This window comes from Leptidea sinapis, chromosome 2 (assembly GCF_905404315.1).
Source record: "Leptidea sinapis chromosome 2, ilLepSina1.1, whole genome shotgun sequence".
Classification (NCBI taxonomy): domain Eukaryota; kingdom Metazoa; phylum Arthropoda; class Insecta; order Lepidoptera; family Pieridae; genus Leptidea; species Leptidea sinapis.
The window spans coordinates 13805505-13831354 of NC_066266.1; the positions used below are offsets into that span (position 1 = coordinate 13805505).

Consider the following 25850-nt stretch of genomic DNA (forward strand, 5'->3'; position numbering starts at 1 on the left):
AATATTGGGAACTGCCGTAACTGGTCACACATTACTAAAAAACATATTTTCACAATCGGTGTATTGATAGCTACTGCAGAAGATGCCTGGTTGACGATGAAATGGTCACTCACGTAATCCTGGAATGGGCAGGATCGATCAACCAAATATCAGTATATATAAGGACGCTCAATAAAACTACCGGTGTCGAATACTTTGTTTGTTCTTTATTGTGTAATTAGTATAAAGTTTGAAATTGATGATTTTTACTGAAAAATTTAAATTCGTTTTTAGGGTTTCGTAGCCAAAAAACCGACACCCGTATAGATTCGTCATGTGTTTCTGTCTGTCATACAACCCATACGTGTGGGGTATCTATGTATAGGTCTTCAAAAATGATATTGAGATTTCTAATTTAATTTTTTTCTAAACTGAATAGTTTGCGCGAGAGACACTCCAAAGTGGTAAAATGTGTGTCCACCTGTAACTTCTAAAATAAGGGAATAATAAGACTTAAAAAAGATATATGATGTACATTACCATGCAAACTTCATCCGAAAATTGGTTTGAACGAGATTTAGTAAGTAGTTTTTTTTAAAACGTCATAAATCGTTACAACGAACTACAAGAACTTTTATATTATGTTACTTTCTGCTACGGAACTCGTCATGGGCGTCTTCGACGAAATCTTCTATCGCGAAAGCATTTAAACAAAAATATCACGTTGCGTTCATCGTGCAAACCCCTCTCCCAACAACAATGATAATGCGATTTCTGACACGTTAGTTCCGCGTCGGAACTCGTATTCGAACATTACTCGAATATTCGAAGTATCCATCTTTCTTGTCTAAGCTAAATAAAAAAAACAACCAAAATTCAATGATCGAATGTTGCACATTTTATTAATAGAATAACTTTCCATGAAGCTTCCATGTCAATTCGATACCTATTACAATAAAACGGCAAGTATGAATACTTCAACCCCTATTATTAGTGTTTTTATGTAAACACCATAGTTTAAATACGTATAACATGTCAAGAAACATGAAAAAATATCCAAAGAGATTATGGGCACCACAACGGCGGCTATTTCTGCCGTGAATCATTATTGTGTTTCGGTCTGAAGGGCGCCGTAGCTAGTGAAATTACTAGGCAAATGAGACTTAACATCTCATGTCAAAGGTGACGAGCGTAGTTGTAGTGCTGCTCAGAATTTTTTCATTTTTCAAGAACCTTGAGCGGCACTGACCCCTAACTGATAAGGGACGAGACCACTTATTGTCATAAAATAAAAAATAAAAAAATATTGGTATTAGCGAGGATCGAACCTGTAGCTCCGTGGTGAGAGACAACAGTTCAAACTATTGCACCACCGACGCTCTTTAATTTTCTTTCGCAATAAGTTGAAAATATGGTTCAAAGGTCAAATGTTGAGTTAATTTATATTTAAAAGGTCAGAGTACTCTCGCCTGGATCCGGCGACCAACTGGACATCCGTGACATTACTTTCACTTGTCGCCATCTTGGGGGTTTACATAAATCCGATTTCGGTATTGAAGTTCATAGCATTTAAAATATAGCATATGGCATAGGTTTGAAGTCGGTGCCGATCCATATAGATACCTACACTCGCCACGCGTAACTTTTAAGCAGGATAGCTTCGTCTAGAACAAAACAACCCAAGTGGGCAGACGTCATTGATAATTACAGTAAGTAAGCTGCTTATAATATTATCTTTAGGGCTTGGCACCGACTTAAAATCTATCAATAGGTAGCACATACAAATAATAGTATTTTATTAATATTAATGGTACTAGGTTTGCTTAAGAGGTGTATTAAATTAAATCTTTATTGTGATTTTATAGTTTTTAGTTTTTGAAGTCGGTTTTTTCAAACGTAGTTTTCTTATGATCAAAACAGTTGAACGCAATAAGGAGAGATCCTTAAATTACGTCACACTAATTTCATAGCTTTTTTGACCCCTCCCCCGTCCTTGTCACAAAGTCAAATAAACTTTATTCAAATAGGCTTAAACTAAGCGCTTCTGAACCGTCACGATAAATATTTCTTATTAAAATTATTGAATTTACCACATTATGATCGTAAATAGTTGAGCTCGTGAGAAGAACATATAAGAAACTCAACGGCCACTCTTTTCAATCAAATAGAGTATTTTAAAATATATGTTTTTTATAATATTGACACACTTTTACACAAATTATCTTGCCCCCAAAGTAGGCATAGACTGTACTATGGGTACAAGACAACGCTATATTTAATACGATATACTTACTTAAACATACATAAATACATATAAACATCTAGGACTGAGAAACGAAGATTCATATTCATCATATAAATCCCGACCTACCGGGACTCGAATCCGGGACCTCTAGCTTAGTAGTCAGGGTCACTAGCCATTCGGCTAAATGGGTCGTAAGATTTAAATGATACAGGGCTAGATGTTTTGATTTCAATAGTAATCGCTTGTATAGCTGATGTTGAAAATTGTTATGTTTGCCATCGCGGACTATGTCGAGATTTCCTGCCCATGTCACGCACTAAAAATTATTGCAACTTTTGGTTAATAACCTTTAAAACAAATTTAAGTAATTAATTTACTTAGAAATTACAATTAGTAAAGTTATTTGTATACAGTGTGGTTCTTTTCTAACTCCCACAGTACTGGTAAATTATAATCTAGAAGAAATACAGAAAAAAACCGTGTGCATCTTGGGACGCTAGACAGAAGTGATAACTTATACTTATCTTATTTAACTTGGGAAAATATTAGGTTATTACTTAAATTTTATGTACATTATATGATAATGTAAGGAAAGGTTATATAAATCTTTTTTTATTGATTATAAAATATATTTTATTCTTAGTTACAATTCTTGAATATTTACATTAGAATTTTGTGTATGTACATTATTAGCATCATTTTTTAATCCTATAAAATTAACAAGACAATTTCCTAATATGCAAATATTGCCTTAAGGAGAAGTGGTAAGAAAAATATGATTACTTACTCTTTTCACATTTACAGCTTAAGAATTTAAAATTAAATGCAATTTATTTATTTGCATAGATTGTGGTTACTTTTACGCAGCACAATTATAAATAATATTGGGGGTAAAGCAAGTCCTGTAGATGAAGCCACAACGTAATAGTTGAACAAGACATAATAAAAAGATTAATGCAGTTTGCTTTATTATTGAAGAGGTTTTAGCTGGAACTTTTCCAACTCCTCACGGTCAACCTCAAGAATATTTTTCATATGATTTTTATGAAAATAATCGACGAGACGAGCAGGACGTGCAGCTTATGGTAATTCATACGCCTCGCCCATTACAATGGAGTCTCGGAAAAACACAAAAAATCTGAACGGCACTACAATTGCGCTCGTCACCTTCAGATATAAGATGTTAAGTCTCATTTGCCCAGTAATTTTACTAGCTACGGCGCCCTTCAGACCGATACACAATAATTCTAACGCATTACTGCTTCACGGCAGAAATAGGCTCCGTTGTGGTATCCATAATCTAGCCGGCATCCTGTACAAAGGAGCCTCCCGCTGGTATAGGTATAGGTGTTATAAGACACTGTTTACCAATTGTTTGGAAATATAAATAACAAAATAAAAATAAAAGTTTTTTATTTATTATTATATTATTGTTTAAAGTATTCAGCACTAGAGAATTAGAGATATCATACTCATTCTTCTTCACTTCTAACACTACCACTGCTTCTGAAACAAATGGCGCTAATGGAGAAGAAGCGGTGCAAGAAACTGTCCCAGCATTCTTTTTGGCACCTTTTTATTAAAAATAAAACATACAATATTGTACTGTCATTGTTATTACTATAAAATAACCATTATCTAGATATTCAGCTGTGGTGTAAGATTTACGACAGAGCCATTTTTTAATAAAACATTCAAACTTTTTTATAGATAATGCCTGCACAGCGACTGGGTCTTTATTATAAAAGTGAATAAATAAAAATTATACATTAAGGCCTACCCATTGCGGATTTTTAACCGTGCGGATTTTATTGTGGTTTAATTCAGTTTGTATTCAGGTCTCGGCCGAGACTCATGTAAATGGACAACATGACATAAATATTTTGTCTTGTATTAAGTACTTACCTATTAAGACGTGTCAAAAGCTGTCATCAATACTGGAGGACGAAAAAATTATAACTATTATTTTATTACCGGCACGCGACAGAGCGGTCACGCCCACGTAAAAAAAATTTTTTGCGGTAAAATTTCCGCGCAGATATTTGTCCACGAATGCCTGCATCTTTATACAATCATGTCACAGAATTTTGTGGAAGGTACCGCGCGGGAAAAATTCGCAATGCTTGCTTGCACTTACCCTTAAAGCTATTGTGTATCTTATCGAAATTATCTTAATCGAAAAATATCAATAACACTAAATTGGAGATGAATTAAATCCAATAAATAGTTTGTTTACGAAATCATTATGTTCTCAGCAATTTACAAGCAGGTACAATTAAAATGATATGCATTTAATGTTGCGATACCAAAGTGATACAGCATAGATAAACAAAGCATTTTGGGAATGGTGAAAGGTACCCAGCAATAAATCACATAATGGGGCTGTTGGGATACACTTAGACGGACAAAAAATATACTTTTCTGTAAGGCCTAGCACGCATTGCGAATAAAGATCCGCGCGGATTTTTTTCACGGTAAAAATTGCGTGATTTAAGTCAGTTTGTACTGTTTTCAGCCGTGACGCATGTGAATGGACAACAGAACAAGTATTGTATTGAGTATTAAGGCGTGTCAGATGATGTCACCAATACTGTTGTACGAAAAAATGTAAAAAGTACCTTTTTACTAAAAATACGAACGGAAATTAATACAGTCTAAAAGTTTTTTTAAATTGTTGGATTTTTCCCGCCTTATACTCATACGACTTGTGTCAACGAAAAAATAGCAATAATATTAAAATAGGCAGATTAATAGATAGTACATAGTAATGTATTAATCTATCTAAGTAATATATTCTATATAACTATAAATCTGTAGGCTCTGTCTGTACATACTTTTTATTAATTTTATGTTATCTGTTCATTTTACTACTCACGAATGTGAATTTAAAAATATTTCAGACTTTTATACCTCAATTACCTACGGCTTGACCGATTTTGATGATAACTGCTAACTGAATATTACATATATTTAGAATATGTGATCGCAAAAATGATATTTTTTTTTATGATGTTAGTACGTCTCATAGTATATTTTACATAAATATAAAATTTTTCGCCGACTCCTTATGGCTTTCCAACCAACACTTGGTAAAGGCAAAGAAATAAGGAGAAGTGGCAAAAATTATGGTAACTCTATTCATATTAACAGTTTTATAGTTTTAAAATATACTTATACGGTGTAAATGGAATGAAATTTATTTATTTGCACAGTTTGTGGTTATTTAGTTACTCTAACGAATTAGCTAAAAGTTAGCCTCAAAAGAGTGTCGATTTTATTAGTTGCATCTTATCGCATTTTATCGATTACCTATTGACATAAAATTAAAATAACTATACAAATGTAATTTATAATGGACGATGTGGGATTAGGAGTGACGCTTATAGGGTTACGTCCCAGCGCTCTTCCAGCTGAGAAAATAGTTCGTGTCAATATGTTCATAATTTTAAAATCTACATCAGTGTGACCCTCTTGGCATGGCGCCAATTGTATATATAATTATAATGAAATGTAATAAATTTCGGAATGGTTACTTTCACAGTTCAATATGTGAGTGTGTGCATTCTGATCATCATGTCATTTATACAATAATAAGTTTGAAGACAGAATGCGAAGAGCGCGACATCCTTCTCTCATAAGCGGTACGCGACTGAGCGGTCTCGGTCTCGGGTCTTGCCCACGTAGCCGCGCTTCTTAAAAAATCCGCACCGCAACACCGGATTGTTTGGGGTAAAATATCCGCGCGGACTTTTTTCCGTAAGTGCGTGCAGTTTCATACAATTTCATATGTCACAAAATGCAATGCAATTCGCAATGCGTTCTAGCACTAATAGCTTTGCTTATCAACAAATAGGTTTTTTTTTTTCGAAAATAAGGGACGAGACGAGCAGGACGTTCAGCTGATGGTAATTGATACGCCCTGCCCATTACAATGCAGTGCCGCTCAGGATTCTTGAAAAACCCCAAAAATTCAGAGAGGCACTACAGCTGCGCTCGTCACCTTGAGACATAAGTCTCATTTGCCCAGTTATTTCACTAGCTACGACGCCCTTCAGACCGAAACACAGTAATACTGACACATTACTGCTTCAATGCAGAAATAAGCGCCAAGACGCTAGATTATTCTAGCCAGCTTCCTGTGCAAAGGAGCCTCCCACTATTAAAGGTAAATTTTTTTCAATAAAATATATGTTAAAATTCAAACTAACAGTGAAGATTTATATCAGAATATTAGTTACAATAATGTGACCTTGTTCGGTATTCACAAAACGTATAATCTTACATTTCAATTCACGTAATTTATAAGGTCAGTTGAGTGCCCTAGTAATGCAAGGAAAACAGCTCTTTGAATTTTATTGATACTATGAAAACTCTAATTAAAGCTGTCATTTCATATACCCAAACTTTAAATAAGAACACTTTTAATAGCACTAAAAACATATAATAATTATCTTCGATTTTGAAGCATGAGGCAATATTAAATTAAATATTGCTTACCCAACTTACCATTTTATTATTCCGACTGAAGGATTAGCATTCATGGTCATGTTATTAATAAAAAAAAATTGCTTACCTAAGAACGCGACGTAAATCAAAACTCCACCCAAAATACACGTCGAAAACTTCATTTTATCAAATTCACACTTTCACTTATTACAAATATTTCATTACTCAATCAATACAAATACAATACAAAGTAATTCAGCAAAACACTAACATTTTTTCGTTTTATTATAACACTAAAATATCTCAAACGTGACTGAAAATACAGCGCCAAAATTGCTAGCTGTCAAAAGTCCCGCCGATTTATGGCGTATTGGTATTGAAACTCTTTTGTCATCACCGTTCGAAAGTCAAACACAGACTGCATGCCTGTATAAGCGGCCAGCACGTAGTCGCGAAGCAAACGGACCTGTTACTCGACCGATTTTAAAAGGTAATTAATTACTCTACCAAGAGTCGATCCACTTTATAACTCTATTGGTTTGATTAACTCTATACCTGTACTTACTACGGGGGCTTGTTAAGTATGTACTATAATTTCTGAACTTGCTACGTAAATTTTTAAAGACCGAATACGCAATATATACGACAATAGATGTGTTGTGACACAATCTAATCAAATAACATAGGTATGACACCTCTTACTCATTGATCTTAATAGTGATTTTCATTATAATAACACTAGAAATAAGGGATTGCTTGTAACTAGTTCTAGTAGGCTTCATAAGATACATAATAGCTTTAAGTGTAAATGAATACACTTTTATAATAAAGTCCCAGCCACTGTTCAGGCTTTATGTATAAATAAATTTAAATGTTTTATTAAATAATGACTCTGTCGTCAATCCTACTACTCCACACCTGAATATTTAAGGGATCCGACATCCTGGGACTAGATTATGGTTATTTTATTGCAATAGCAATGACAATACAATATTGTATATTTGATTAAAAAGAGCACAAAAAAAAATTCTGGGAGAGTTTCTTGTGCCGCTTCTTCTCTCTCAGAGCGACATTTGTTTCCGAAGGGGTTGTAGTAGCTAGCATATTAGAAATAACATCAAAAATACTTCTAAAAGAATCAATTTAGTGCAAATAAATGCCTTTTATGCCTTTTTAGTATAGTTCTTATATTATTTTAATTTTACGTATTCAGGTCTTTAGAGCATTCGCAATGATACAATTAAACATATTAAAATATTTTCGAAATCATTTTTCACATTGCGCGATCACAAGAAAAACATTTACTTTTAGTAAGAAGAAAGTACGACGTATCGTCTCGTCGTAAACACCGCTCATTCCACAGCTTTGTAGTACTTACGTGGAAGAAAATTCCTTGAAAACCGCACTGTAGAGGACCGCCACACATCCATGGACAAAGTTAAGGTCAATAATTATACTTTATTCAATTAGGCTTAAACTTAGCGCTTTTGAAAAGTCACTATAAATATTTTTTTTAAATTATAAATCAAACAGAGTATTTTACAATGGCTGTAATGCCACCATCTGTTGATCGTTTTCAAATAATAATATAAATTATTTCACAAAATACCACCCGCATTACGTTGACGTCTGGCATGCCCCAACCATGCGCTTTGCAAGAAATTTCTTGCCTCACACACCCACTCTTTAAAATCAATAACCGGCTGCTGTTTTCCCGAAACGATTCGACTTAGGGAGCTTCAAGAAAAGAATATACTCCCCTCTTAAAGGCTAGCAACGCATCTCTTGACACCTGTTGTTGCGGAAGTTCCATGGGTGGTTCCCTCACCCACTCCATATCCCGTGAGCCTCTTGCCCGTTTTCCCCCTCTTATATAAAAAAAGTAGTGAAACAGCTCTTCGGAACACTCTCCGTGATGATTGCGATAGATCACACAATGAAGCGACGTCTCCACGCAACAACAGGTGATCGAACCGATCACAGTGGCACTGCGACAATTCGAGCAGTTCTCAGCTCTCCGTTGCACGTGGTCAAATGGATTATAGCTGATACTGATATGACAGCTATACTCCATATGGGGCTGGACCTGCGCTTTGTAGAGCGCTAAAATGTAGGCTGGTTTGAAGTATTGCCGTGCATAAATAGATTTATGACGCCCAGCTTCTTTGAAGCTATTACAATTCGGCTTTGCCCTCCAGATAACCGCAGAATTGGCAAACCCCCAAGATTTCAAGACCCAGTATTCCGATACTAGGCGAGGATTAAAGGGAGGTGTCGTCGAAAAACCCCATTTGTCATATCACCGCTCGGCGATACGGTGTCATGTTCTGGTGGAGGGAGGGAATTGGGCTCCGGTCCTCGCCACTAGCGTATATGAAACATAGCGGCACTAGGCCGCTACTTCACGTGACTCTCCCAGTTTTAAGAGCCCATAGTCACCTCTTACGACATCCTTGGGACTGGGACTCCCCTACTATTTTTACGCCCCGGAAAATCACAGTTACGTGTTTAAATCTCACTCCTTTGTAATATAGTTAAATAAACTATCGACAAAAAAAGATGGATGATAAATACTTAAAAAAAGGTAAAAAGGCATCAATTTTTTTTATAAATATTTTTTATCTATAGTTTGATACTATTTGGTGGTTGTTAATAGTTGCCTCACTTATTTGTTGAGAAGTTTCGTTGCTATTTGGGAAAAGTGATGTAGTCATAAATTTTTCACCTAATTACTATTTTTGTATACAAATGCATTGTTTTTTGTTAAAGAAACCAAATTTGGAGTATCCTTAGTATCACATGTACCTACTGTATCGAAATTTAACGAAGAGATAATTTCGGAAAAAGACTCAGTTTTGAATTTCTTTATATTATAATAAATAGAATATGTGTAATTAATTTTAATAATCTCTCTCTCTCTCTTCTGGAGCGGATGATCTGCCTCCATCGTATTCTGTCCAACGCGTCTCTTACAATCGTAGAGAATTTGGATGACGAGTCTATAATTTAGTCAGTCCAACTTGTTAGAGATCGACCGCGCAATCTTTTGCCTTTGGTATTTCCAATAATTATTTTTTCCAAGTTTTCTTTGCCTTTGCACATTGTTTGGCCAAAATATGAAAGAATACGTTGTCTGCATATGGCGGACGAGCGAGTTTTTATTTTTATTCGGAGCTGGTTCATGGTGCTTTTCGTCGTGCAAGGTATTCTTAACATTCGCCTCCAACACCACACCTCGATTGAATCAATTCTTTGCCTTTCTTGGCCCATGATTGTCCATATTTCTACTACATACAGGAAGATAGGGAAAAACCAGTGGGAGGCTCCTTTGCCCTGTGCAAATGATAGATTATGGGAACCACAATGGCACCTATTTCTACCGGGATCAGTTATGTGAAAGCATTATCATGTTTCGGTGTGAAGGGCGCGTAGTGAAATTACAGGGCAAATGAAACTTAACATCTTATGTCTCAAGGTGACGAGCACAATTGTAGTGCCGCTCAGAAAGTTTGGGGTTTTTCAACAATTATGAGCGGCACTGCATTGTAATGGGCAGGGCGTATCAAGTCCATCAGCTGAACGTCCTGCTCGTCTCGTCCCTTATTTTCATATAAAGAAAATGATGACGATTCCCCTGTGCTCGCATCGTATTTCAATAAATAAAATATATATTCTCTATAGTAATAATATACCATTAAAATTTTAATTTTGTGACTGTTTGATGCCAAAACTAAAAAAAATATATATATTTTCATTCATTTCACTCCAAGCCAAGGGGAACGCATAATGCTCATAGATATATTGTCAACGTTAGCATGTTTATGCTGCAACCCGCTCACAGAATAGATTATAGTACTAAAGTACAGAAGTTGCGCTCCAATGATCTCGAAGAAAGCCACTTTTATAATGGCCTACAAACACTGAACTCTGCTATTTACCATTGGACTGGCGGTTGTCAAAGTGCTTTTGTGTCTGTTTGATATTCGCCATTTTGGGGCTGTTGGCCATGTAGCGAGAGTCTGCGGTACTAAAACTAGTGATGACAACCTCAGCTAAACAATCATCGACAGGAAAACTATTTACAAAAAAAAAATGTGTACTTTATTACGCTCATTCCTGAAGTATAAATAACACGGAAAACGTACGAAATTAATTCAAAATGTAAAAATACTTCAGAGTATTGTACGTTCCTTCGCAGCCATTTGTATTATGTATACGTCATAATTAGTTCTCTGGACGCTCGCGAGTGGCGCTTCAAATAGGTTAAAAAAATTGCTGGTAAACATATGGACCCTTTCTAGTTAATTTATACAGCTTTTCCAGTGGATATAACATAGGTCAGTGCATACAAATAACTTATAACGCCCGACGCGCACGCGAATTTGCACTTATTAGTCTCGGTTGTAAATTCGTAGTACTAAGCGCCCTTAAAAGTATTTTTTTTTATTATGTACAGAACAACGTCTGTCGGTTCAGTTAGATCTTTATAAATAAAACTATTGACAAGTTACAACACGTGCCTATCGAAATTTATGAACTAAGTGTTGAAATCAATCGATAGGATGCATCGTAGTTGCGTGTTACAGATGACTTGCACAATATCGATGTAAAGGCATTCATTATTTTATTGGTTTAAAGTTCACTAAACTTTGATCGAATGGTTATTAGTGGTTCTATACGATCTTAATGACTTTGATTACATTTTTATGTGGAAATAAAGATACCAACATTGAATGCCGTATTGCATATGAAGAGGATTCTATAGATGTCCTATGAAAATTGTAATATCTCTTAAAACTACGAAAAAATATTTTCTTCTATGAAATTAGGTACAAAATAAAGAAAAAACATATATTTATCCCAAAACTACTGTACTAAACAGTGAGGCACGTTAAAACTGCAGCATTTGTCGTTGGTGAAAAAATTTTGAGTGTGGCTCTATTTTAATTTCATATAGTCGAATAAAATTTACGTCATTATGTAAGGTATTTCGTTTTCTAGGCACTAAAGCAGTTTTTACTTATATAAGAAAGGTCAAACGGGTAAGATGCTCACGGGATGTGGAGAGGTGAGGCAACCGCCCATGGACATCCGCAACAACAGGTGTCAAGAGATGCGTTGCTGGCCTTCAGGTGGACGTATGCTCTTTTCTTGAACGTCCTTAAGTCGTATCAGGGCGGGAAAACCGCAGCCGGTAATTGATTCCACAAAGTGGCTGTGTGAGGCAAGAAATTTTTTGAAAAGGTGCGGTTGTGGCTCCTCTGAGCACTCCCTGTGATAAATGCGGTAGAAGATGCAGAGAGAACACTTTCGCACCGAAACCTTCTTCCACGTACAACCAAGAAATGAGCTTGTGCTGTGTGTCCAGGACGATACGATGTGATCCTTCAAAAAAAGCTTTTCACCTTTCTAAAGGGCTGGCAACGCTCCTGTGATTCCTCTGGTGTTGCAAGAAAATGTGGGCGGCAGTAATGACTTGCCATCAGCCAGGCTTAGATGCGCACCGCGAGAAAATTATCTCTACGCCTTTTCTCGACTTATCTCGACATGTCTACTGAAGCTAACATGCTTAATTATTTCGTCTGGTTACGTCAAAAGTAGAGATAAAAGTAATTTTGACATATCAGTGGTAATTTTCTCTACTATATATTGACAGTTAAAGTAGAGTGATTTGTCGTCCTACAATCTTGTGGACGAGATCGTTTGTCGAGGATATTTTCAAGTAGCTAGCTAATTGAGAGAAACACTCATTTTAAAATTAATTTTATAAGGTGTATTCATTTTGTAAGGAATAGTAATTCAATTCAATTATCAAGAAGAGTGATATACTTCTTTTTGATTTCATTTCAATGAAATAAAAAAATGAGGAGGTAACTAAGATTTCCTTATCATAACAATATTTTATCCGTATACGAATTTTATTTATGTGATGAAGAAAACCAGTATTTGCCCTTTATGTAGTGGAGAAACATGCCGAAGAATACGAAGGAGCCTAAGATCTTCAGTGGCCTACCTGTCCACCTTAAGAGAAATCCTGTTTGGATAATAAACACTTTTTGGAGTTGTGTCCTTTCGTAGGAACGGAATAATATTATTTAAAATTTAATAATCTACAAACTACAGGTACTGTGCTCTATTCAATTTCTTGCTCATGGAGGGTTTTTGTTTCTTTCATTATATAGTTTTGTACCTCTACTACTAGAATAATTAATATTATAATATATTACTATAGTAGCTTACCTACCAATAACTAGTGTTTTCATTTGCTGCCTATAAATATTAAAAGTTCAGTACCTACTTCACCAGGCCAAATCGGCTGGTGCTGCACCATGTATTGGCACAAATAGTATTTGGCCCTTATTATTTCTAATGCTGTAATTATTGTTTGTTCCAAATAAAGATAATATACTTTACTTGTGGTTTAGTTAATTTATGTTTGACACCTAATTATATTAACTATAATATCCATAGCGCCTTAAGAATATACTTATTGCTAATGAACATCTATTAAAGCAGACCTAATTTTATTCTTTGATTAACTCACTGAACAGAAATTACAAAAAAATAAGAACAGTAAACCTCTGCTAAGTCCAGTAACACCAAAGTAAGGACATAATTAAATTTGGGATGAAACTAAAGTTTTGTTACACAGTTGAATTCTAATATTTTTAATAATCTCAATAATTATTATTCTGCATATTGTGTGGAAATTACTTACTGAAGAGACATAGTTAATAATGACATAATCACAATATGTGATTTAAAGTATTCCAATATGCTATGGGCATATTAATACCACCAATATTGTATAGGAACTAGTGTACACACAAGGGCAACAAGGCATTATTAATGAAAAGATTGCCAATATGCTCTCAATGTACAGTCAAGCAGCTTGTTTATAAGTAACTTAAAGCCATAATATTTAGGTGCATCCTGTAATGGACTTTAAAGGCTCAAATCAATTATTGTAGTTTAGTGCCCACATCCAAGTCACTTTCAAGAAATAAATAATAGGACTGTACCTTATACAATTACTTCATTCATACAATAAATATGAGTATAGTAATAATGTAGATGAGTTCTCATTATTATAGGTTTTCAAAATAAAATTAATACACCATTGTTATTATTTTCTTTTATTCATAATACATTCCCTGAAATTACATAACATCAAATATATGAAAAACATTTTAGATTCTAAAGGCACAAAACTGACTAGCTCTGAGGTGAGTCTTATTTCGCCACCTTCTATTGAAAAGCCATGTCCCTTACTGCAACAATATTTCATATCATGAGTCAATTAAAATAGTGTATTTTTTGATAAAATGATACACTACTGAGGCGTATGATCCACTACACAATAATATTTCAGTAGAAAACACATTTTTGGGTTAATTTAGTTGACATTGTATTTATTCTGCAGCATATGCGGTTAAGAAAATCAGACGGTTAACTGACATAGATACGGGGAGATTAGTATACTTTAGTTATTTTTCATAGTATTATGTCCTATGGTATATTGTTATGGGGCAGTGCGGCCAATATTAATACTATCTTTGTGCTGCAGCAGAGGGCTATTCGCGCGATTTATAACCTAGGTCCTAAAGAATCATTAAGAGAAAAATTTAAAGAAATAAATATTTTGACTGTTGCTTCTCAATACATTTTTGATAATGATTTGTATGTTCATAAGCACATTGAGGAATTTTCTAGAAACTGTGACATTCATAATGTTAACACGAGGAACAAACATAAACTTGTAATGCCTACTACTCGGTTGGGTCGAAATAGTCTTTTGTTGGGCGATGTATATGCTTCTACAATATGATCCCAGAAAATGTACAAAACAAATGTGTTACGAAATTTAAAAGAATTGTTAAAAAACATTTGTATGGGAAAGGTTATTATAGCATAAACAATTTTCTTAATGACACCACGGACTGGGATTAAAGCGAACACCCTCAGGCTCTTTAATTATTAATGTTTATTGTACGATATTACATTGTAATCCATATTTTATATAAAAAAAAGCCCGCTGAGTTTCTTGCGCCCATTCTTCTCAGGTCTGAGGCAGTCTCTTTTGAATGGGTGGTAGATTTTGACGTTCAATAAGTGATTATAAATCCTATTTTTTTTAATTTGAATTTCGACCTTATGAGAAATGTCTTTTTTCACTAATAGGTAGAATATCTTCTTCATTCAGAGAGGAAACTGATGGCTGGCCTTGAAATAAATGTTTCCGGACATTTGAGTTAGCAATCTCATTGATCTATCTCCTGCTTGTTTCGTAAATTTTTTTATTCCAAGAAGATACAGATGGAACTGCAATTTTATTCACGTTTTTGTTGATGTTCCACAACTGAAAAATAAAAGTTATACGGTTATTAAAAGAGAACTTAGTATTTGGATCGTTACGCTCTGTGTCCAAAATGTATATATTTATTTAAAACCGACGTACCTGTGCATCTGCTTTGATGTTCATAGTCACTTTCAATGAAATTCGCTACTATAACTCGAATATTTTGTCGACGCAAATTTAGAACGAGAGTGCTTTTAGCCAAGGTTTTTTAAATTAAAAAAAAACACTCCATTACAATGAGGAACTACATAGCGTTAACGAGTAATTTCACTATAAATTCAAGAAAATGGTCCACTACCATAAAAATCTGCATTGTTATGATAACATTAACAAGCCATAATTGACAGTTGCCGGCCCCGAAGTAAAAGTACTCTATGGTCGGAGTAAGTAAATTTCAGTAACAAATGTCATTTTAATAGTTATAGATAAAAAATAGAATGAATGAAATCGGTGTTGCAACGTTAGAATATCATTTATTCTTCATTCATCCTTCTTATACGGCAACATCGGTTTGTCTACGCGACAAGGCCAAGTCTTCGACCACAGTGTCGTGTGAAAGGGAAGCAGACCTAACATATCAATAAAAAGACGTGCCAAATACTCCTACATGTATAATTCACGTACACTCATGCAATTTAATGGTCCGGATTCAGGGACTTAATAAATAATAATAAAATTTGTTGTTAGTTTTGCACCTGCACGTTATAACTACTAAGTTACATTACAATTAAGTGAATTCGAACTCTACTTTTTAAACTGATTATTGTTATACAGAGTGGTGAAAACAATATGACTTTTAATTGGACTTAATGGATCACTACTAGTCAATCAAAATACTTTGTAATAATTAAATCGGGCGTTCATCAACAAACAAAAAACGAAATTTTCAAATAAACTAATTCCGAAAATAATCTTAACAAAAAAGAACAGCCTTTGATCATGTTTCTTCTGACCTCTACTGACCCGTAAGTACTACGGGTACGACCGGCAACGTCGCTACACGCCTTTGTCACAGTCTTTGTAAAATTTGTAGGTGTACGAGTCGAGTATCTAGTACTTACATTTCATTGATGCAGGTACGCTAGGCAAAGACGGCCGCGCATCGCGCTGCTCCGCGCGCGTGCTAGTATATATTTATTTACACCTAATTGCGCCTAACAACTTATTTTAAAAAACGAGTTCTCATAAGGGTAGCTAGTCACGCACTGGAGGACTATGGGTAGGTAACCGGGAATAAACAAATTGCAGTATCAATCCCAGACGATTTCTTTCTCTTTCTGACATACTAATTCTTCCTATTGCGGTATTTACAGCATGTGTTAAAATTATAAAAGTGAAAATCCTGAGCGGTGTTGCATTGCAATCTGCAGGTTGTATCAATAACCATCAGATGAACTTTCTGTCCGTCTCGTCCCTCATTGTCATTAAAAAATACTCTTTTTAGGACCGCTGTATATTGTGGTGGAGTAAGCTTTCGCCGTATTTCTGTGTTTGATACTATACCGGGTCTGGCCCGTTCGTGCTCTCATGTCATAGTTAAACGGCAGCGTGACACTTCCACATAGAAAAGCAGTTAGTTACGTCTTTCGACACCCATTTCCCTCGGATTTCCCAATTCTATTTACGCCTTGGGACAGCACAGGGCTATACAGAGTAGATTGCAAATTTTAAATGTATTAATAGTAAATACTAGGTATCTAACTGCACACAATTATTAAGAGTTATCTACAATAATTGAAGTTGGATGGAGTTAAATAAAAGATACAAACTTTTTCAAAATCATTTATTTTTGAACAAAATAATTTTTTTCAAATAATTCCGTTCAGAAAGGTTGCTTTGTTTAGCATCATACTTCATCCTTAAATCAATGTAGTACTTAACAATTACACTAACTAATAAATACACGTGATTAGAATCATGTTCATCATTTGTTTTTAAATCTGAATAGTAATTTGAGGAATCAGCTATATACATAATTAGACTTGTGTAATTTACATTTCCTTTATACATTTTTAAGAATTTTTCACACAATTGGATTATTTTAATCAGACCATTAGACGGATATGTCAAACCTCCTCTGTCCTTTTTATTAATTAATGATTTAAAGAAATTTTCTTTTCTCCTAACATTAACATCTGACATTTATAACAATTTATAACTTTAATTATTTTTCTAGCTATGAAGCCTGAAATATAAATAGTTACATGGTGAGTATACACATCTAAGGGGTTTGAAACAATATTTTCAATAAAGCAATCAATATTTTCTTCATTTAAGTTATGAAGTTCCATTAAATTTTTTTCAAAACTTGGTGTGGTATCATTGACTATATCTACAACCTTTTTACTAGAACTTGTATTTAAAATTATATTTGGGATGGTGAAGCCATCTGATTCCATTTTTAATTTTATTTGAATAATATTTTTTTTATACACAGTCTTAAATTAAACCATGTTGGGGTTATCATTAAACCCACCCCTAGCCCTCATTTTTCCAAAGAACATTTCTAAGAAATCCTGACTTATTTTATAGTGACAGGAATCGTAAGTTTCCTTTGGATACTAAGTCCTCGAACAAATTAAGAGCACTATGTAAACTTACAATAAATCCCACAAACCCGGTTTTGCGACCAGAATTAACAATTAAATTTCCGTTCGGCAATTTTAAATTCGTTATATATTCTTGCCAAGTAGCAATTTGCTCTCTTACCATTTTAATATTACCACTACACAAGGCTTTTTTGTTTCCAGGCGCAAGTGTGGACCGGCTATTTAAAACATCGAAAGAGTCGTTTATGACACAAATAAATTTTATTGTTGCTCTAGACCCTTCAAATTCATCAAAATTATCTTCACAAAAGGAAAGCGCGTCAGCAACAGATCTACTAAGTAGCTGCACCGCCAAACGCACTTTCATTTTTTGTTTTCCAAACAGAATATTAGCTTGTTTTAATTTATTTGTTTGAAGTTCCAGCAATAGACTGAGATATTAAAAATTTATGATGTCACGATTTTGATCTATTAAACTACCGAATTCGCCCAAGGTATTTCTAACAAGTTTAATCATATGACATAGGTCATAAAAAACGACAATGTGGCCTGGTGAGGTAAGACTGTGTTAAATGAGTTTCGAATAAAATTGTATGCTCTAGGCGAGTAAAAATTTAATTGAAGAGCAAAAGCCCTCAATTCCGGTGAATATGACTTACTCAAAGTGGAACTTTTTGTTGCTTTTTTCATATATCTTATAAAGAAATCTTTATTTTTTAGGTTCATTCCTGACACTATATGAAATTTGTCGAGATTTAACTTCTCTTTGAGGCTGGATATTATTTCAGAGCACTTTGAAACTTTTTTCTTAAGCCGTGCATTCTGTTGTTTTTATTCTTTTTGCATTCTTTTATCCTTTTATTTTTGAGGAAAGCTTTATGTTTAATTTTTCTTATTTCTTCATCCTTTTTGCGGCTGACTTCATCCTGAAAGTAAAGAAATAACTTACTGATTTTTTATTTTTAAAATAGTGATGAAAGAGACTTATCTTTTACAGAATGTCTTCTCTCCATCTTACAGGACTATTATAAAATACAGAATAGATGGTTTCATCAGTTGCAGTACTTTTAATTAGACTATGAATAAGATTATTTTGTTCTTACTCTTTGAAAATTTATTGACGTAGGCATTACTTTGAGGAAATCCATAATTATCAACTGTCTCATGCCAGAGTTTGGCGAGTCAACATGTCCTGAGGATGTCTTGTGAAGAGGCGAATATTGGTGGAACTGACACTAAAGAAAACTTAACACATTTGGATTCTTACTCTTAATATTTTTTAGACATTTAAAATTTGTACAATTTAAATAAAGAAGAAATTGGACAGATCAATTAAAAATAAACATAATTAATTATTAGTTAGCGACCCAAGTTGTTACTATTGGGATAGTAGATGCCATAGGTGATGGTGACCATTTACTATCAGGTGGAACATCTGCTTCTATGTTACTTACTCTATCACATTAATAATATTAGGTAGTACAGGAAGTAAATTCTTATAGGTTCATCATACATTATGATTTACGAGTACTTTAATGTGTGAAACTTTAATAAGATAATTAAAAACATACTGTGATTAAACCTGAATAATTGGTGTAGAGGCACAAAAGTTAACTTATGCAAATTGAGACTACACTAGAGACACTAGGTTGTATATTTTGAATGTCTTGCAGAACATGCTCTTGCTTCATACTTGAAGTCTGAAAACAAAAAGTATCTAAATACTATTTTATGTTGAATTAATTGCTGATAAAAGCAGGGGATACAGCTATAAAAATGCCACATCAGATACATTTTAAGTACTCTGACAACATACATACTTATCGTGTATGGTTGGTTTTATTCATTTATTACAAAACTTCAAGCAAGGTATTTTAGGTAATTCAGAGTTTTGAGATAGTTCTGTTTACAATGTTGCCAAAAATGTAATAATCTGTAAGTGAAAGATGTTATTGATATAATTATTAAAACTAGTTTTATGAAATTACTTAACTTTGTAACTACTTAGTACCAACATCAATTATTTAGTGAGCTAAGCTGTCATTGGTATTTAACTTTAAGATTTTGGAATAAATTATTGTTATGTTCATTAAGTATTAATTCATAGAGGAGGTTTTTACTCTAACAGGCACATACAAACAACCAAATGCTAACACAACTAACTAATATGTAACAGAATAGGTTCTAATATTAAATTAAAAAAAGCTTAATAAAGCCTTAATATAAAAGTATAAATTCAGTTAAAGAAGAGATTACTTACACACTGAGGATATGCAGTAGAGGTACTAGTACTTTGCTGTACAGCATGACCTCTAGACACTGTAGGTATAGCCTGGAAAAGTAAATGGAATGAAAATATTCAACTGATTTTATCATATAAATTGGTACTTCAACCAAAATCTGTTTTGACAGCAATAATAATTGTTCAAGTCTCTGTTTCAAATAAACATATTAAATTTAATAAGATAAGCCTTTATATATACATACATATATTATAAGTTATCTGTTTCTAATATGTGATGCAGTAAACATGCCTCCGAGGCAAAATAGAGTAAACTGACTGTGAGGAAAACACTGTAGGAAATTGTGCTTTTATTAAGTTGCACATAATATAATTAATGCTCGTGCATGTCACTGTTTAAGTATTTTTAATAAACATACTGAATGTTCCATATTGAATAATTCCAATATGAATAAACATAATGAGTCCCATAAATTTTATTCTTTCATATTTTTGGCCTTAGCCTTGCTGTAGATAAATAAGTATCTAGGTACTAACCCATCCCAAAATTCAATATAATACTGATAAAATGCAGCAATTATTAAAACCTCAATTAAAAATAAAAGTAAGAACTTACTTCTTGTAACAGATTGAATATTGTTGGAATTGCTCCTGGAGCAAGTACTGTTCGAAATCCACTTTTATCTATTAAGTGTGGTTCAAAATTGTTCAAAATGTCTCTTCATTGGTCAACCATGCAAGTTTCATACTTTCATCCTTGGGAAACCTGTGCAACGGTTATGGTTAGCATACATCCCAAAATAAAATAACTGAATGCATTTTTAAAAAGTAATAAAAATATCTGAATGCGGCCCCTAAAAGACAAGTACGTAAAACGTCAAATGGATAATGTTTACCAAAATAAAAACTCCACAATCTTATTTCACGAAGACTCCATAAATAAACCATAGTAAATAGTTATACGTAGTCTTATCATCTATGAATATCACTGTGATAATATGAAAATAAATAAATATGAATGAATAACTGACCTGTGAAAAGTAATTTCAACTGTTTTCTTATATATTGCGTTGCCGCACAAGGCGCACTGCACTTCACCATCCTCTTTCAGTATTTATTTATTATTACAGTAGCAGTTAGCACAATAAATCACTATTAGCAAAAAATAAAGCACAAGGAGTTGTGACTTGTTTACATATGATAAGACGCCATATGTCGCTTATTTGCTGCTAAACAATATGGCGACTGCTTCATTCCAATTTTCTCTATGAGTGTGTTAATGTTGCTATAGCAAAAAGCCCTTTTATTTGAAGTAAAAGAAATGTAGATATTAAATTATTCACATCCATGTGTTTGTGTTAGGTCTGCTTCCCTTTTATGCGTCTGTGTCTTCGACGAGAATTTTGTCACTCGTAGTGCGCATGTTGGGGTAAATGAGAAAATATTGGATGTCGACAACTTTTGTCTCTCCCATCGCGACCATAGACTATCTATAGCATTATGAGCTGTCTATTTGAAAACTTGCGCCATCTAGAGATTTGCTCCGAAAATAACTATTATAAGCTCCAAATTATAAAATTCATTTTTAATGTTGTGACGCAATTAAATAGGTGACTTTACTTTTTAATGTAGGTATTGCAATTTTTTACCGTGTTGAAATTGCGTGTAGAGTTAGTTATTTAATTTTGTCACAACATAGAACATAAAGAATAGATTTAGTAGTGCAAATATGCAAAATGGAACACGAGAGCTACATACATGCGCAAACGTTAGAACTAGCCGCCATTTGATGACCTGTAGGCAGTGACACAATTAAAGAAAAGTTGAAAGGTTTCAAAGCGAGTGACAGCTGACAAAGCTTTCATTTTCGGGACAACTAACAGATGGCACTACAGTCTTCTGAAAACGTCACTTAAAGGCGTCTGTCCCACCCCTGGTAACTTAGTATTGATCGCGACATAATATGTATGTAAGTACATAATATGTCGCGTTGCGCACATTAACCCGGCTGGTTGTAACTAGTAATCACTAATCGAGTATATTCAAAAATGAATTCCTACAGTGAAGTGGTCGATATCACATCAGATGGAGAAGAAGAACAAAGGCAATCAATAGCGGGGACGAATGAACCAGGTATTATTTACAAAATACGATAGCGGAGACCAAACAATCAATAAAAATATTATTACTTATACACGCTTTTCCTGCCTGGAACTTTGTTTTGTTTGAATAAAGTGTACTGATCTGTATTTCTGCCAAATAGTTCTTTCTTTTACAAACAGAATCTACATTTGCTCAACTTTAAGGACGGCAACACATCTCTTGACCCCTGCTGTTGTGGATGTCCATGGGAGGTTGCTTCACCTCTTCCCATCATTTTGCCCATTTGCCTGTCTTAAAAAAAAATAGCTCTTTTTTATTTCCTTTTATTACGGCTTTGTTGTGTGCTGAGTATTTGTGGTTTGATGATTAAACCAATGGCAATTCTGGTATTTTTTTCTTTGCAGCCCATATTCTGGGAATAGTGTAGAAGTTAAATTGATAAATGATTTGAACAACACTAAACTTATTATATATAGCCATATTTTAGTCTATTTAGTTGTGGTCTACTCTCTCTGCTCACTTCCAAGTTATTATTGTTGTTTTGTTTTTGAATGATAATTGAGTTATTTTCCTGAACCATGTCTATGACACACTGCCCATTGCTATTTCTTAACCCCCATGCTTTTCTATAAGTATAGGATTCTTCTCCTTGCTTTTGTGTCTCTATTACCATTATTAATTATATCTAACTATATTATGTTCATTCTGTCTAAGATATTAAATGTTATTCCAGAAAAGCCAATTATGTCTCTATTTAGAAGACTAATAGAGAATGATAAAACTTTACTTACAAATTTGCAAATCTTACAAATACTAAAAATTGAATTTAATGTCAATTTTAAAAATCTACAGTTAGTTGAAATTGACATTTACTTATCAGTTATGAAAAGATTCCTCAAAGACTGGCCTGAATGGGACGCATTTGACCAAGCCATAAATCAATACAAAAAAGAGAATAATCAGAATGCCATAGAAATGATGTTGAAATCAAAATATGAGGAATTGAAGTCATATTTGCAATCAATTGTCGATACAACCAGGCCAATCGCAAAGAAGGCTGTAGAGGATGTCGTAGATATAGCAAATTTAGATTTAAAAGATAACAAGGAAAAGCAAAGTGATGTTACGCTAGTGATTGAAGCGAACAGATCACAGCTCAATAATCTCATTCTCAGGCACCCAAAGAAAGGCATGTTATTCAATGGCAACAAACAAGAGAAAACTATAAAATCATATATATTGCCATTAGACGCAATTCTTAATTGGTGGAATGTACAGATACAAGTAAGGGTGAAAGTAAAACATGATATAATTTTATATTACTCTAGAGAAACCAAACATAAACTGAAGCATACATTAGTGAATAAAGTATTACGTGTGCAATCACCCATTCCAATAGAATCTAGCTTACAATTACAGATAAAGTATGACGGAAGACACAAAACCACGGTAAATACAAGTGTAGTGACAAATAACTTACAAAGAATAGCCTCCATGTTAGGACAACCTGATGCCGGTGAAAGTAGGTGTATAATTGATTTTATAGTGAAAGAGATTGGTTTTGAAGAAAAACTTGATGTACCTGCGTACTACAAGCGGACCCTAAGTAAATATGCCTACAAAAGATATTTGTACGTAGATAATGCGGACAGTGATGCAGTAGACAAGAAGTATGATGTTCAACTGGAAGAAATAATAACACCTACTTTTGAAATGTTTGTCAGTGACTGTGACTTGGAAGGAATGACAACATGTGAAGTAAATGTGAAATGTATGATGTGTGATGTAACATTTACAGGGATGAATATTGTTCAATTGTTGAATGATCACTTTCAAGAGCATGCATCGGAAAAACCTTGGACCTGTTTGAGTTGTGGTATTGAGTTGCCAATGATTGAATTGGCTGATTCCTGGTGGTGCCACAGATGCCCTCCTTATTAATTCGTTTAGTTTTAAATTTTGTACTTTAAAAATGATATGAATTTTTTTCTCTTTGTTTTTGTTTTATTAACATTGGATATGATGAGGTAAATGAGAAAAACTGCCAAGAAACTCATTGGCTCATTGGAATTCTTTTGAATTGCAAAAATTAAGAACTTATATACCTACAGTATTTAAAAAAATGTATCATTGCATAATGTCTTCAGTATATTACAATAAAGATATTAATAAGATTTGTAAGACAATTTTATTGGTTATTTTTACTAGGGAATTTTCTGTCTGTGTCTTTCTTGTCTGTTCTTTTATGAAATAGAAGGACAAACGAGCCACCTGGTGTTAACTGATCACCGCTGCCCACATTATCTTGCAACACTAGAGGAATCACAGGAGCGTTGCCGGCCTTTAAGGAGGGTGAACGCGCTTTTTTTGAAGGTACCCATGTCGTATCGTCCCGGAAACACCGCACAAGGAAGCTCATTCCACAGCTTTGTAGTATGTGAAAGAAAGGTGCTTGAAAACCGCTCTGTGGAGGACCGCCACATTATTACTGTGATGACTGAGAACTTATAAAGATGGTTAAAATAATCTATTTAATACCTGTATACTACCGATTGTTGATTGATCTGATTTACTTTAGTAGATTTGTGTTATTATTTGTTGATTATAACTGATATGGAGTAAAGCAGGTGCACTTAATGAGTTAAAACCACAGAATAATAAATAGTAGTACAGAAGTTCAACACCATTTAAAGAAATACTATTTTTGCTGCTCCCTTTTTAGATCCATCAGCACTCGGATCACAGCTGCAGTGTATTACATTGATTTGATTTCACATACTACAATTTAATATTGATTTGACAGAAGAAAGGTTTAGGTACTTATTTACTTACCTATTCTTTGCGCGCATGAGGGTAAAAATTAAATGTATGAAATGCAATAATAATAATATTGGGACCCGATAATGTGAGACGTTTTGGTCCAAGAAGAGGGAGAGAGAGAGTGGGAAAGGGAGATCGAGAAAAATACACGCTATTGGTTGATGTATTCGTAGTTAAATATTAGAATTTGAGATAACAAGTCTGTCGCATAACGTCTTGTACTACAGTAAACAACGATCTTCTTATGATATTATTTACATTTTTTTTATGAATATAAGGAACTAGACGAGCAGGACGTTCAGCTGATGCAGCAGAATGCAGTGCCGCTCAGGATTCTTAAAAAACCCAAAAATTCTGAGCGGCACTACAATTGCGCTCGTCACCTTGAGACGTAAGTTGTTAAGTCTCATTTGCCCAGTAATTTCACTAGCTACGGCGCCATTCGGACTGAAAAAAAATTGATTGCACATTACTAAATTGCACGGTCACGAAAAAGGCGTTGACGTTCTATAATCTAGCCGGCATCCTGTGCAAAGGAGCCTCATACTGGTCTTGCTCGTCTCATCTACTGCACTTGTGACAGTTTGGAGCGAAACTTAAGTGCCGGGTTGCGTAGTAAAACATTATATAAATAATACTACAAGAAATAAGAAAGAAACTGGGATCACATATCATCAGTAAGTATTTAATTTCAGAATAAAATAACACGAAGCGTATGTTACAAAATTTGAAAGATGCCATTTAGTGTCAAGATGCCATGCACACAATTATCTAATGGTTGCCGTAATAAAAAAGCTATTGTTTTTAGGTATTGTAGCGGAGACCAATTCTTAATCAAATAGTTAATAGAGTATTTTACAATGACTGTATTATGCTGTAATTGAATTAAATGACTGTATTTAAAAATAATATTAATAGTGACGATTCAAAAGCGCATAGTTTAATCCTAATTGAATAAAGTTTATTCAGGTCAGTTTCACCCGGTATGGAACTCGAACTATTTGACCACGTGCAATGCAGAACTATTCGAATCTCTGATCAAATATCAATCAAACATACGAAATGTTGGCCCAATGGGCACTCTATGAACGACTGGATCTGTCTTCT

The 25850-nt window shown here is 34.1% G+C and overlaps 3 protein-coding genes and 1 long non-coding RNA gene across 6 annotated transcripts in view; 1 reads left to right on the top strand and 3 right to left on the bottom strand.

Annotated features, from left to right (window-relative positions):
* The window catches only part of LOC126976923 (uncharacterized), a 77439-nt gene extending 70363 nt beyond the window's left edge, over positions 1-7076 (bottom strand). For both annotated transcript variants that reach the window (XM_050825545.1, XM_050825544.1), the window contains exon 1: positions 6798-7076. In XM_050825545.1, the coding sequence (XP_050681502.1) occupies positions 6798-6852 (55 nt within the window). In that variant the 5' untranslated portion in view covers positions 6853-7076. The remainder of the gene's footprint in view (positions 1-6797) is intronic.
* The window catches only part of LOC126977151 (uncharacterized), a 102331-nt gene that overhangs the window by 39717 nt on the left and 36764 nt on the right, over positions 1-25850 (bottom strand). The window lies entirely within an intron of this gene.
* On the bottom strand, positions 16798-21269 carry LOC126977542 (uncharacterized). Of its 2 annotated transcripts, none has more exons than XR_007732225.1 (4): positions 20852-21269; positions 20437-20586; positions 19839-19910; positions 16798-18504 (listed from the first exon to the last, which is right to left on the bottom strand). It is a non-coding gene; the product is annotated as an uncharacterized LOC126977542 (long non-coding RNA). The 2 variants fall into 2 exon arrangements; XR_007732226.1 differs by lacking the exon at positions 16798-18504 and adding an exon at positions 18523-19278.
* Positions 21726-24097, top strand: LOC126977204 (uncharacterized). The gene is made up of 2 exons (XM_050825920.1): positions 21726-21953; positions 22657-24097. Exons 1-2 carry the CDS (start codon positions 21869-21871, stop codon positions 23862-23864), a joined length of 1293 nt encoding a protein of 430 aa, XP_050681877.1. The 5' UTR covers positions 21726-21868; the 3' UTR covers positions 23865-24097.

Bases quoted from the DNA above. Each gene is read 5' to 3' on its own strand.
- LOC126977204 (XM_050825920.1), top strand. From the start codon at position 21,869: ATGAATTCCTACAGTGAAGTGGTCGATATCACATCAGATGGAGAAGAA. The intron at 21,954-22,656 runs GTATTATTTACA...ATGTTATTCCAG, and splicing joins AGCGGGGACGAATGAACCAG to AAAAGCCAATTATGTCTCTA.